Source organism: Lagopus muta, chromosome 1 (assembly GCF_023343835.1).
Source record: "Lagopus muta isolate bLagMut1 chromosome 1, bLagMut1 primary, whole genome shotgun sequence".
Classification (NCBI taxonomy): domain Eukaryota; kingdom Metazoa; phylum Chordata; class Aves; order Galliformes; family Phasianidae; genus Lagopus; species Lagopus muta.
The window spans coordinates 80,598,873-80,612,907 of record NC_064433.1 but is presented as its reverse complement, the minus strand read 5'-3'; the positions used below and the strand labels follow the sequence as shown (position 1 = coordinate 80,612,907).

Here is a 14,035-nt window from a genome sequence, read left to right as displayed (position 1 = left end):
CAGGGGCTGCACCACAGGGCGCTGCGCGTGGAACGGGCGGACCAGCACCTGAGGGCGATGACTACAGCTCCCAGCATGCCCCGCGGCAGCCCCGCCCATCCCGCTGTGCTGGGAGCTGTAGTCTCTGCGGAAGGAGCGGGCGGGCCGTGAGGGACGGTTACCGCGGGGTGAGGGTGTCCGCGTTCTAATCTCGAGCTGGGACGGAGCGGGGGAAAGGTCGGGTGTCTACAAGGGCCGGCGTAGGGGAGGCGGGCGAGCCCGGGTCCCCTTGCATGTTGACGGGCGCGCGCGGCGCCGCATCTTCCCGCCCTTTCCTCCTTTCCTCAGGGCGCTCCTTGGGTGGGCAGAGGGAGCGGGGCCGTGCCGCTGCCGGGGCGCCGAGCTGCTCCTCCTTCCCTCGGCGGAATCGGGAAGGGCGGATCTGAGCTGGCGGAGGGGAGCTCTGCCGCCTCCCGAAGTCGGTGCCGGGAGTGGCGGAGGTGCTCGGCCGCAGCCATGTAGCCCCGAGCGGGCGGCGGCTCGCGGCGGTCACCCGGTGCGAGAGCCATGTCCCTATCCCGTGTGGAGAACCCCTGCTTCCTGCTGTTCCTGCTCGTCTTCCAAGCCGTGTTCATCCTGATACTGTACCGAGGTGGAGCCTCGAGCGTGTTCCGAGGGTTTTTGGAGTCGCGGCGCGTTTTGGATTACTCCAAAAGCCACGACGTGTACACGAACCTCAGCCTGCTGGTCCCGGCTGGCGGCGGGGCGGCGCTGCCCTACTGCTCGGCGCACTCGCCCATTGCCGGTACGTACCGACCTCTGGCTCGTCCCAGCTCCGGCTGTTGCTCTTCTGGGCTCCTGTTAGGCTTTCAATGTTTAAAATGTGGTGTCTACGAGAGTGCCGCACCTCGCTATTCTCGGTGATTGTGTCGGCCTGGGATTGTTATGTGTCTTTATCGATGTTCCCCACGCGCTTAGGAGTTAGGTCGCAGGCTGTACCTCATTTACGGCGGGTCACGGCCACTTCTTGAAGCGGCGTTAATTCGGCTGTTGTGCTGCTAAAACTCCTAAGCGAAGTAAATGCCAAGTTAGAACCATAGAGCAAGTTTGGCAGCTGTGATGCACAGGTGTTAGTGACTCCCTTCCACTCAGGTAGCCCAGACTGGAAAAGTTCTGTAAGTGTGCACGTGTAGTTGTTGTGGCTGTTCCACTGCTGAACGTATAGCACAGTAAATTACTCTGGTCTGTTTTTCAGTTTACAGCACAAGTTTCTGTATGCCTAGTTTTTCACATTAGTAGTCTTGATACACACTCCTTAGTCATGCTGCTCTTCTAGGAAAGTGGTTCTGTGCAAATGGAACATGGAGAGAGCAGCCTGACCTTAACTCACAGGTAGAAGTGTTGTGGAAGACAGTGGCTTTGCTTCCTCTTGTGCTGAGCTGCTTGCTTAGCTTACTGAGCTGTGCTGGCAACCTCCAGCTGTGAGAGCTTTTTGATGTTGTAATGCAGCTTGTTGTGTGGAGTTTTCTTCCTACCTCTTGCTGAAGTTAAAATGAAATGCAGTATGCGTGGTAATGTTTGATATAAGCTTCAGCACTTCTCCTGGAAACAGCTTTATTAAGCATTACTAAAATAGCACAGTTTCTTTGTACAAGTGTCAGTTATAATGGCCTTAGTATAGCCTCTTGTTCATCATTAACCAGAGCCCATTAATTCTTTTGGGAAGCTATGATTCTGTGGCTCAGACTGCCTTGTTTTGCTGGGAAATGCAGCAGAAATTGACTTGCAGCTTGTAGCCACTACTGACAAGAATCTGCTGTCCTGAACAAATGAGTAAGCTTTGCTCTTAAATTTTAAAAAGTAGAAGTAATTCTTGCAGCTTGCCTGCCAACAATCAGATAAGCAAGAGCAGTGATGATGTACATGGAGGAGACAGATGCAGAGTGAAACTGCATAAAAGTAGTGGATGGTGTCAGAGCTAGAAAATCTACATTAAGATCTTTTCTGCTCCCTATTCCTGGCAGCACTAAGAAGAGAGGGGTTGGCCTGCATGTCGTACTCCAGCAATAACGTGAAAACTGTGTAGTCAGAGGCAGAAGCAAGCAGTATGGCTGAGTAGGTCAAAGAAAAATAGTGAAGCAAAGAGGCTGTGCGAGTTCTGCTGTACTAAAAAGTTAGAATGGAGAATATGAAGCACTGTTGCTGTGAAATGATGTTTTAGATCACTGATACAGATTGAGCTTAGGAGAAAAAAAGATTTGTTCTAGTTTCTACTCAGTCATGTTTCCTTTTAAATGTAAGAAATAAGATATTCATTCTGGTATTCTTATATGCCAGCCTCTTGAGTGGTTTTGTTTTGTTTTTTTTGTGGTTTTCTTTTTTGCTGGTAAAGATGCGTGCTGCTCTGCAAGGTGCTTGCCCTTCATTTCTCTACGTCCATCACATATAGAACACGTATAAATACCCTTTTTTTTTTCCAACCTTAACATCCTATAAAACTATGAAACTTCATAAATGTCTTGATGGGTTGTTATCATCTCTTATGGAGCCGATCTCTCTTGGAAGCACTACATCAGAGAGAATGATGCCTCTTAATACTAATTTCATAAACCCATTAAATAAGGTTTGAAATCAATTCTGTAGACTCCAGTCTCCTGTTCAGAGCTGGTAATAATTTACTGTGTCCACTCCAAAACACGTAAAAGGAACTGGAAGCATGCCAAGCAGCATAAATGGTTTCTGGATTGGGGCTGTTATGGAGTGCAGTGCTTTCTTATGTGTACAGTAGATCATTTAACTAATTCTGTGAATGTAGACTCAGATTGAAGCTCCATCTGCCTTTTACTCAACTACCTGAAACCACTTCCAGGGCAGCTGCATAAGAACTAACTGCATAAATCTCCCTGCCTTGGAAGAACTGGCCTTGCGTTTTTAACCCTCAGTGATGTTTGTTGACCCTCTTGTGGCCCCGAACTTGAGAAGCAACGTGTGCAATATGACTGCAGTAATATGCTTTGTGCTGCTGTACATTGCTGAGGTATCAATCCATGCTGCTCTTCCTGTTTGTTTAGCTTGTGCGAGTTTCACTTTTTCGTATTGAACTCCGTTATTAGAGCTGTTTATTCTGAACTAAGAAAGTCTTTAGAAGTAATGTAGTTCCTCAAGCTAGAATAGATTTGTTTAAAATTAATAGATCCCTTGATATTTGGATGTTGACTAGAACATGTCACAGGCAGGGAGTGTGCTGTCACAGGCAGCTGCTAGCAATATGGACAGGGAATTGTGGGGTTTAATTCTGTGCACTGAAGTTTCCTATTAATTAAACGCTCTTCAGGGATAGAAGGAGCTCAGGAGCCAGACTGTGGAGGGAACTAATTGGTCATGTCAAGGTGTTGATTATCATAGAACCGTCGTGGAATCGCCCAGGTTGGAAAAGACCTCCAAGATCATCTAGTCTGACTACCATTGCCCCGTGAACCCACATCCCTCGGTACAACATCCAAACATTTCTTGAACACGTGCAGGGTTGCTGACTCCTCCACCTCTCTGGGCAGCCTGTGCCAGCACCATACCACTCTTTCTTTAGAAATTTTCCCTAATATCCAACCAGAAACTCACCTGGTACAACTTGAGGTCATTCCCACTCATCCTGTTGCTAGTTATGCGAAGAGGCCAGCCCCTACTTCACCATAACCTCCTCTGAGGGAGTTTTAGAGTGCAATGAGGTCTCCCCTGAACTTCCTCTTCTCCAGACTAAACAATCCCAACTCCCTCAGCTGCTCCTTGTAAGACTTGTGCTGCAGACCCCTCACAGCTTCATTGCCATTTTCTGGACACGCTCCAGGGCCTCAATGTTCAGATCCCTCTGTAGGGCTTTCCCATCTCCATACAAATCAACACTTTCTCCCAACTTGATGTTATCTGCAAACTTACTGAGGGTTTGATACCATCTGCTGATACTGCTTCAAGAAAACGCAACTTCTGATGGAGTAGAAGTTCTATATCTGACTCTCTCATTGTCAGATCCCTAAGTTATTTGACATTAAACTCCCAGGATATACTTCAGATCACTCAAGAAGCACAATTTTCATTTTAAATTATGCTTTTCTAGGAGAAAAAAAGGGGAAAAAAAAGAGCACAGTCATTGTTAATTCTCTTTCTCTCTGAACTACTGCCCATTTGAAAGGCAGTGAAATAGCAGGAAAGTGTTTAAAAGAAATTAGAGTTAAAAGAATATTTAATACATGTAATGTATCAGGCTTAGAGCTTTCCCTGAAGGGAACAGCCCCTCTCTCTTATTCCTGGATGCAGACAACCACGCAGCCCCCATTCCTGGGCCATATGTTGGTAGCTGCATAGCTCCACAGGAGGCCTCCTGGCTGATGCTTTGGAAGATCAACCTTCCAAAGTCTTGCACAGATCTTCCACTGTGTCACACAGTTGAACTGTCTTCCCAATCCGCCTAACCGTGGCTGCACAGCATTTTGTACCTTGTCTGAATGGGGATCCTGTGCTTTCTAACATGGCCAAGATGGTTGAGCTTTTTGGGTTTTTTTCTTCCTTCCCTTTTTCTCTTTGTTCTGTCCTTTCCCAAAGACCTTTTATTTTTCCCTGCCTGGGCCAGCTTGCAGCTTCTCTGCCCACATCTGGGATTTAATCAGATTACAGTGCATTAGCTGTTTGTTAGCTGGATGGGAAGGAGAGCAGAGAGCTGGAACTGAGTTTATAGCCAAGGGGTGTAGGGCAGATAGAGGTCTGGGGATGCATCACAGGCTTTAACGACTCTTTTCTGTGCTTCCTTAGCGTGTAAGAATGAGTTTCAGAGCCGAATTATTTGAGGTGAGGAGCCAGGCAGCTCAGGAGAATTTGGTGCCTTGAAAAGCCTCAGTAGTGTCAGTATTACCCTCATGTATTGGATGTCTGGGTATGGAAGGAGAGAACAGAAGCCTGTGTTATTTCTGTCCCTTATGTCCAAATTCAGATCTTATTTTTGCAATTTAAGGATTACCACTGCGGAACCTTAACTCCAATAGAAAGAGCTGGGATTGTATTAGGGAAAACAAAAATGCCTTTGTGAGAGAACAGAAAAGAATTAATTCCATTTCTTACGTCATCTTGGGAGCTGTGATCTGTACATGAAATCCATTCTGCAGATAGTGTTTCTTCAGCAAGCTCCGGATGTCATCACATTGGTGGTTAATGATGCTGTAGTTAGAGGACCTTAAAAGAACTGCTAATCAGGAGAGTTCATAAATCTGAACAGCAGTGTAAAATACAAGCTTAAAAAAAACGTTGGCCTGCTGCTCTTAAAGATGGAGCAGGAAACAGTCTGCATAAAAGTAGGTAATAACATCGTAAAATCCTTACAGTGGATTTGTGGGCCTGCTGCACAGTTCTCTGCAGATCTTCTCTTCTGTTTCAGATATGCAACTACAACAGCAGTGTACTCCAGTTTCCAATCTAATGTACTTAGGGTGACATCATTAAAATCAAATCTCTCCTGTGTTTTAGGTACCGAAGGAAGGATTTATAAGTGATGCTTCAGAGTCAGCAATCACAAAATCTTGTTGGCAAATTTGTCTTGGTTTTTGTTTGTTTTTTTTTTTTCTTTAAGCCAAACTACAAAGTGGGATTCACTGGGGCTGGTCTTCTAGTTCTTTTTTAGTTGTGCAGGGGATGGGGTCAGTGGCTGTTTTGACCTTGGAGGAATGCTGTTGTGTACGTTCCTAGAAGAAGAAGCTGTTACTGCCTTTACGTTTGCCCCTCATAAATAAGATCTATACAGTTTCTGTGTGCTAGCCAAGTGTTTCCCAGCACGGACAGCTTGAATCTTATTCCAAAGCTAATCCTCGAACCTTCCTCATGCTCTTCTGAAACAAGCAAGGAGGGATGTCACTTCCTTTGTGTCAGTTAAACAGGATGTGGGTGAACACAGACCCTATCTATTTATTTGCTTTGTTAAGTTTGTACCAGAGATTTTGAGTGTGAGATAGGCTGGAAGAAGTACCTTCTGGAGTCACCTCCTTTAATATGTATTAGACCTGGGGCAAACCAAGCCTAAACACTTATTCTCTTTCTCCCAGGCTTCGTTATCAGAAATTTAATGAGAGGATAATTTATTTCAGTGCTTTACAGGGAGTGTGACTTAGAAGATACTGAAAGCTCACTCAAAACAGCCACAGGATTAGCTATGAGCTTGGAAGAGGAAAAAAAAATCTCATTTATGACAGCAAAAATAAATAAAGTAGCTCCCAGGCTTCTGGTACAAAAATATTTTGTCCTTGGGTAATGTGACCTGCAGATAATTGGACCTTCTTAAAACCATAATATGAGGTGATCACATTGTTGGATTTTAATTGTAGTTTAGGTGAAGGTTTCTTCCTAGCTTGTGTGAAGAACATATTTTAATATATTTTTATAAAAATAATTGTATTTTATTGTTCTGTATTTGTGCTTTATTTTCTTAGAGAAAAGTCACTGAAAAGCCACTATGATACACTGATAAGTGTGCAAATGTCACTCTTTTGCTAGTTCTGGTCCTCCTTTCTCAACCCACAAACTCACACACAGGAGGGGTGTCAACTCTCTGAAAGGGTAGATGATGGCAGTGTGAGGGGAAACGGTTTTAAGTTGAAGGAGGGAAGATTTAGGTTGGATGTCAGGGGGAAGTTCTTTACAGAGAGAGTGGTGAAGTGCTGGAACAGGCTGCCCAGAGAGGCTGTGGATGCCCCGTCCCTGGAGGTGTTCAAGGCCAAGTTGGATGGGGCCCTGGGCAGCCTGGTCTGGTATTAAATGGGGAGGTTGGGGGCCCTGCATGTGGCGGGGGGTTGGAGACTTGTAATCCTTGAGGTCCCTTCCAACCCTGGCCATTCTGTGAACCCAGAAGAGATAGTGAAATAATCAGTCTTTGCACTTTCAGATTGTCACAATGCAGGACTTGTGTTAAAATTATGATTGATACTTTGCACTGCTTTTTGTCTTTTCAAGATTTTCCCATCTGAAGAAGATAGCTTTATTTTAATTAGGTACAAACTGCTATACACACTGGGTATGTTTTGTGTTTAAAACTGATCTGCTTAGTAGAACTGCTGTCATATGTCGTTCCTTTTGCTGCCCCATGCCTATTCTTGCAAATACAAAATACTGAGCTTCTTCCTCAGCTCTGCTATCTGTTGCTTCTAGAACTTTGATAGCAAAATGCTACCTGCATAGCACTGTGTATAGAATTAAATGGTACAGCAAATACAGCCCTGGTGGCACGTGATTAAACTTTGAACTTCTTTTCGGATAAAGTTAACACTTTCTAAAGCATTTGTATTTCCCAAATCATTTGTGTTCACCTGGGCTTTAATCTGTTTCCCCCCAACCTGCTGAGTGTTCTTATGGACATCTTTGTCCTTGAATCCAATCTGAAAGAGCCTTACAGACGTTTTCCATGTGGGTAGCTTAAAAAAAAAAAGTCATCTAGATTTGTTTTCCTCTGTACTTCTGCAGTGGATGCACTTATTGAAGGATGCACAGAAGACAGGTTTGTGTGCTGTGGAGCCAGTACCAAGAAAAAGGAAAGTACACAGGCCTGCAGCGCATTGTTGGCTGTAATGTTTCTATGATGCCTCTCTGGCAAGTGCCTGCTGGCCTGGTGCTGGGCCTGGCAGCGCTGTGCAGAGCTGTGATGGGGTGACTGGCAGGTAGCAGTGGAATTTGTCACAAGGGCACATCTGTGTGGTGTTATTACCTGTTCTGGGTTAGGGGAGATCTGGTGTCTCCTGTAGTAACCGTGTGGAGCTGCTCTAGTGTTCTTAAATGCAAGTTGAGAAACATTCCTAATGTTGCTTATCTGTTTTTTTTTCTCTGCCTCTCCTTACAGTTGGTCTGTTAACCATCACTTTTGACGTGCTCCCCAGTGAAAGAATGATCATCCAAAAAAATCCTTTTGTTCAGTCTGGAGGCCAGTACAGACCACCTCACTGCTTGGCCCGCTACAAGTCGGCCATCCTTGTAGCATACAGTAACCAGGAGAAATACCTTCACCATCTTCTCTACTACATTCATCCCTTCTTGCAGCGCCAGCAGCTCAGCTATAGGATCTACTTGATTCAGCAGGTAAATCTGAATTGAATATACCTGGTGGAGTTTGCCATGTGAAGATTAGGTTCTGAACAAGAAATGTGAATCTTCTAATGGAAGTACCGTTTGATGCCTGAGCTGTGAAGTTACATGCCATCATACCTCCGTGGCTGCCACTGATTGAAATATCTTACCACTTGTCAAGATCATTGTCCTGCTATTGATTTGTTGTGTTGGGCTGGGTTTTTTTTTTCCTCCCAAGAGGGATAAAGCTGTCATTAAGTGGTAACTTGTATTTTCAGCTCTTCAGGAGTTGAATGTGAGTTGTCTGTCAGTGGCTTGTCAGTACAGCTGCTGACTAAAACTGTTGAGACTAAATGTTAAGATGAAGTTGGATATTTTTAGACTATATCAAGTGAAAACATCTGCCTTGGCCTTGCTGTTTGCCACAGGCCATGCAGGTTAAACAGCCATTAGTAACTGATGATGGAGTGATGTTGCAAAAGATAATGGAGAGAGGGAAAGTGGGGGTTCATTAATTAAATAGCTGATTGAGAAGGAGGAAGCTTCTTGTTTGTGACAGATTTTTTTTTTCTCCTTTCTAAGCTTTAGTAAGCAGTAATCAGGACAGAAGTGTTGATGTGCTTATATATGTCAACCTGAAGGCTTAATGTTCTGGTGTCTTAAAAATCTGCCTTCTTCATATGCCAGCAATAAACAGCACCTGATACATCACTGATTTACACTTGCAAACAATATTTTGAAGAGAGCAGATAATCTAGGGGATGAAATTCACAGGCAGTAGTAATTCACTGCAGTGTCATTCACCTATGTAAGCTTTTTGCTCTACCATCCGTTGTAATTGAGTTCTCCTGTTTGTTTTTATGATGGGGAAATGTAAATCTTATTTTCCAGGTGGGGAATGGCACGTTTAACCGAGCAAAGTTACTTAATGTTGGTGTCCGGGAAGCCTTGAAGGATGAAGACTGGGACTGCCTCCTTCTGCATGATGTGGACCTGGTACCTGAGAATGATTATAATCTCTATGTCTGTGATGAATACTATCCCAAACATATGGCTAGTGCCATGGATAAATTTCAGTACAAGTAAGTGCTTCCATTTGCTTTGGGACTTATGTATCCTACTCTTTTCTTTCTAGACGGATGATATGAATGTGGATAGGGAAAGATCCAACCTCCAAGAAGTGGGAGTTTTCATTTTTTGTTCTAGCACTAGAGGCTTCTCCAGTAAGAGGAGTTGCTGACCTACACATGCAGTCTCAAACGATTCCATGCACGTGTTTCCCTGCTCCATTATTAGCTCAGCTTGGAAATAACTGGCAGATTTGTTTTTGTGTCCACAATAAGGAGTATGGGATGGCAGATACTGTATGTGGAAGATTCTGGGAGGTGGTTGAGTCACCATCCATGGATGTGTTTGAAAACCATTTGGATGTGGTGCTCAGGGACATGATTTAGCAGAAGGTTGTTAGAGGTAGGGTAGTATGGTTAGGCTGTGGTTGGACTTGGTGGTCTTGAAGCTTTTTGCCAACCTGAGCAATTCTATGATTCTATACACAGTACAATGTTGGTGTTTGGATCTAATTGGAGATGTTAATTTTCAAGCAACCTTCACTTAGACCTTCTGAGATGGACACAGGAATTGCATGATTCTGCTGTTTTGGGTTTCGGTAAATAATATCTCCTAATTCTGGGCTTAAAACTTTCTTTGGGAGTACATCTAAACTTACCACTTTGCATCCATCTGCCTCTGCAGAAAAACTGTAAGGAATGAGATTAACATCTGTGACCTGGCTGACCTTGCTTGTTTCTGAAGGACTGTTATTAGCCCTCACAATGATGTTTTGTTTTTCTTTTCTCCCCTGCTATTTTAGCCTTCCATATAAGTCCTTTTTTGGAGGTGTATCTGCTTTGACTCCAGAGCACTACATGAAGATGAATGGGTTTCCAAACACTTACTGGGGTGATGGTGGTGAAACCGATGACATCGCTGCAAGGTACTGATTCACAGCTTCCTAGTGAAACACAGAGCATTACTGCAAGAGAGGAACTAAGAGACTCCGTTTCTTAATGTGCTTGCAGTAGCACTGTAATCCAGATGCTGTTGGCAGTGGGCATGATTGCTGTCAGAAAATGCTCAGAATCTATGACTAATCACTGTGTGCTGGGAGAACAAAGCTTTCTTCAGATACTGGGGGACAATGTGGTACTTTGCATCCTTGTGCCTGCACTTGCACTGGAGCGCTTCCAAGGGGTTATAACCAGCAGTAGTTGACATGCTGTGACTCCACTGACATTAATAGCCCCAAGGAAGAGAATCTATAAACTTGATAAACAAGAAAATCAAGATTTATTAATTCCCAAACAGTTCTGAGTTTACGTTAGGCACATGGGTTGCTCCAAATGCTACCTAGTCACTAATACTCAGAGTTCAGTTACTAATGGCTGTTTAACCTGCATGGCCTGTTCCTTCGTTCCAACTTCTGCCCTCCGTGCTGAGTGATGGAGAAGTCTGTGAACTATTGTGAGTGACAGCACAAGCTGACTGAATATTTTTTTTTCTTGTATGTTGGTTGCTATGGCAGCAGCATGCTATAGAAGTGAACAAAATGAGTTGTTTCAGGTACTTAGCCTAATGCAGATTCTTCAAGTACAAAATCACAGCTGTGTCTTTATTCACCTTTGCAGTTGCACTGTGTACCATCCTGCACTGAGCCAAGCTAATAGGGTAGTTAAAAAAGCTAAACTGACAATAAAGACCTTATGCTTTTTTGGTCTTGCACAGCATTACGGTTATGGTGAAATGTTCTGGTTTAAAAGCTGCTAGAGTTCTCAACAGCAGCATTCTTCTGGGAATTGAAATCAGGTTAACATAGAAATCCTTCTCTGCCTTTCAGAGCAAGCTAGCTAAAATAGTACATAGCTTGCTCTGAAAGTAATGCCTCCTATTTATTTCCCTGGAAACTACAACAGTTACAAAGAGCACAGTAATGCTATTTGATAGGGCAAATTCTCAGCTATAAAACACTGTTTTTCAACATAGTCACCACAACTAGGAATGCTTTTTTTTTTTTTTTTTTTTTTTTTTCTTTTTTTCGGCCAGTGAAGAACAAGAGCCTGTGTGCTGCACATTGGAGGTGATGCACTGTTTCATGTTTGTTGTGATAGTGCTGGTTAATAGGAAAATGTTGCCCAGGTAGTCCATTTTTCATTGTCCAAAACAGGGAAGTCAAAAGCTGCTAAATCTGGACTGTGTGGTGGGTGTGACAGGACAGTCCAGGCAAGACTGGCAGTGTCCACAATGGTCTTTGAATGGTATGGAGCCTGGCATTATTGCATTGCAAGAAAAAGTATTCTTCTCTGGATGCTCAAGCCTTCAGCTTAGTCAGTATTCTGATGTAGTGGTGAGAGCTGATGGTTTCTCTGAGTTCCAGGAAATCTGAAAAGATCACCCCTTTCCTATCCCAAAAGAGCCTGTAAGACTGTGTCTTACATTTATTTGATGGCAAATTCCCCCATCACCACGCTGGGTTGCTATTTTGACTCTGGCATGTAGTGGTGACACCACATCGTGTCACTGGTAATGGTGTGATGACAGGAAACTGTCACCTTCAGCCTTGGATTGGTTCTGCATGTCCTGTCAAGCTTGTGTATGGTGTTCTTTCTGTTCCTCTGTGAGTAAGACCCACCTGGTGCAAATCTTGTGAAATTCCAATGCAACAAGGTGCCTTGTGTAAAACTGAAATATGTATTAGTATGTCATTACTGTCAATGAAACATTGAAATCATTTTCTATTTCTAGATAAATATTTTCAGTTCTGTAGCTTCTTCCAGCTTTAGAGCATTCCCACTTCAGTGCAGCTTGCTGTTGCACCAGGTCACAACAGAAGGCAATTAAATGCTGCAGACATGCCAGTTAGATAACCTAAATTGAGCACAATTTCATTCTTCTACAAAGAAGAATATGAAGGGTCCTGTGTGATAAACAAAGACTTGCTGGGTCTAACGGTATTACTGTCAAGTTCTGTTGGTAAGCTAACATAGATGCCATCATTCAGTAATTAATTGCTTAAGGTAAGTTATACAAAGTCCAATTGTTAGCTGGCAATGACATCTTTATACCTGAGTACACATTTTGTTCTTCATTTTAAAGGATCCAGTTAGCAGGCATGAGAATTGTGCGGAACCCACCGCACCTTGGACGCTACAAAGTGATGGATTACAACAGAGAGACAGAAGAGCCTTGGAGAAGGTAATTGTACCAGAGAGAGCAGCTCAGAGACTGCTCCTTGTGGCAGGCTGTTACCTCATCATCCTTAAGAAAGGTGGGAAGTAAACCTCATGCCACTGCTTATTTTTCTGTTTCAATGCTGCTATTTAAAGTAAGCTCCCAGTTAGCTTCACTTGAGCAGTGCTGCTCTCATCTCTGCGTTGGAAGGGTAGGTGCACTTCTAGTTTCCTACTTCTTACCTGGTGTGAAGTTAAGAATATTTGCTAGCCAGGCAGCTTGCAAGTATCAAACTTCAGCATCAAATTATTCGGGGAAAGTGCCATCTCAGTCTGTCTTGTAAACCAGGAGGTTTCTGTTTGAAGAGGCTCTTTGTGCAGATTTACAATGTGTCATTAAAACAGTGGAAAGCAGTATTGTAGCTTGAGGAGGTGACTAAGGTGCAGGACAGACCTTAGCAAAGACACACTTCTGTATAAAAGCAATGGAAGAGATTGTTGGGGCAAGTGTGAGGGCTTCTCATAGTGACAGCACAGATTTCCCTCCCTCCTCTTAACCTGAGGTTTCCATAACAACTCTGTCTTAAACCTACTTATTGCTGCCTGCGTTCAGTGCTCTTGCAAGCCTCTCTGTTGTGCTCCCAAGTCTCTTTGCTTGCTACCAGGTTTTTTTTTTTTTCCTCAGAATCCAATCACCACCCCCTTTCTAATCAGGATCCAGACCATGCTGTCCTCCTTGTTTGTAATACTCTGCACAAAGTTCAACCCAACCCTGTCAAGCATTCTCTCCTCATTTGTAATTATAGGGAGAGGATTTTCTTGGGGCTTTGCTGACAGCTTTCACATGCTAAGCCTTTGCCCTCCAGAATACCTTTTCTTCTGTTACCTCTCTTCAAAGCATCAGTTATCATCACTTTTGTTCTTTTCTCTAATGGCAACTGTTCTCCTTTCTTCAGGCCTGCTTCCCACCACAACACTGGAAAAACTTGGAAGGACGATGGGATGAACTCTTTAGAGTTCAAGCTCCTTTCCAGAACAAAGCATCCTCTTTATACCAACATTACTGTGGACATTGGATATGTTCCTCCCTTTTCTTAAGATAATGAAAACTAAAGTGGAGTTTGAATTCACTGTGACAGCACAGTTATGGGTATTCAGCCTCTACCTCCAGCTGTGGTGCAGAGTCTGCAGCACCTGAGACTAATTCTGTTGTCTTTCACACATTGAACTTTTCTTGGGATTATGGGAGACTTTGAAGAAAAGGCTTCAGGAATGAGGCATGATAGCTACAAACAGGATCTGGCTTATTACAAAAGTCCTTTAAAAGCACTGTAAAACTACTGAACCAAATCTACCTGTCATCCCTCAGGCTGGAGAGAGGCTGTCTCCTTGACAGTAAGTTGACCCAAGTTTTCTGGAACCTTTGTTACATAATGGGATGGCTCTGTTCTGCTGCTTACTCCACTGGTAAGTGGGATTCAGGCCATTCTGTCAGTCCTCTGAAATGCTGTATTTTGAGAGAGAACTTGCTTGGTGTTGAAACTCATTACAGTGTGAATATTCTTTGTGAATTTGTGTCAAGAAAGTTGAGATGTTTGTTTGGATTAAGATTTTTCTAGAGTATTTAATAAGATTTTAATAAAGGAGAAAGTTGCCCTGAAGTTAGATGAAACTATAGCTTAAATTCCTGCTTGTCTGGCCAGATTATGAATGAGTGTGTGCGTTCTTACTGCAGCCGTGAG

At 43.6% G+C, this 14,035-nt stretch overlaps 1 protein-coding gene across 1 annotated transcript; it reads left to right on the top strand.

Annotated features, from left to right (window-relative positions):
- Positions 1-92: 92 nt before the first annotated feature.
- B4GALT3 (beta-1,4-galactosyltransferase 3) lies at positions 93-13,954 on the top strand. The gene is made up of 6 exons (XM_048933757.1): positions 93-784; positions 7,847-8,082; positions 8,962-9,152; positions 9,941-10,063; positions 12,220-12,318; positions 13,250-13,954. The coding sequence occupies exons 1-6, from the start codon at positions 547-549 to the stop codon at positions 13,389-13,391; spliced, it is 1,029 nt and encodes a 342-aa protein (XP_048789714.1). The 5' UTR covers positions 93-546; the 3' UTR covers positions 13,392-13,954.
- The last annotated feature ends 81 nt before the right edge of the window (positions 13,955-14,035 follow it).

Bases quoted from the DNA above. Each gene is read 5' to 3' on its own strand.
- B4GALT3 (XM_048933757.1), top strand. From the start codon at position 547: ATGTCCCTATCCCGTGTGGAGAACCCCTGCTTCCTGCTGTTCCTGCTC. The intron at 785-7,846 runs GTACGTACCGAC...CTCTCCTTACAG, and splicing joins GGCGCACTCGCCCATTGCCG to TTGGTCTGTTAACCATCACT. The intron at 10,064-12,219 runs GTACTGATTCAC...TTCATTTTAAAG, and splicing joins ACCGATGACATCGCTGCAAG to GATCCAGTTAGCAGGCATGA.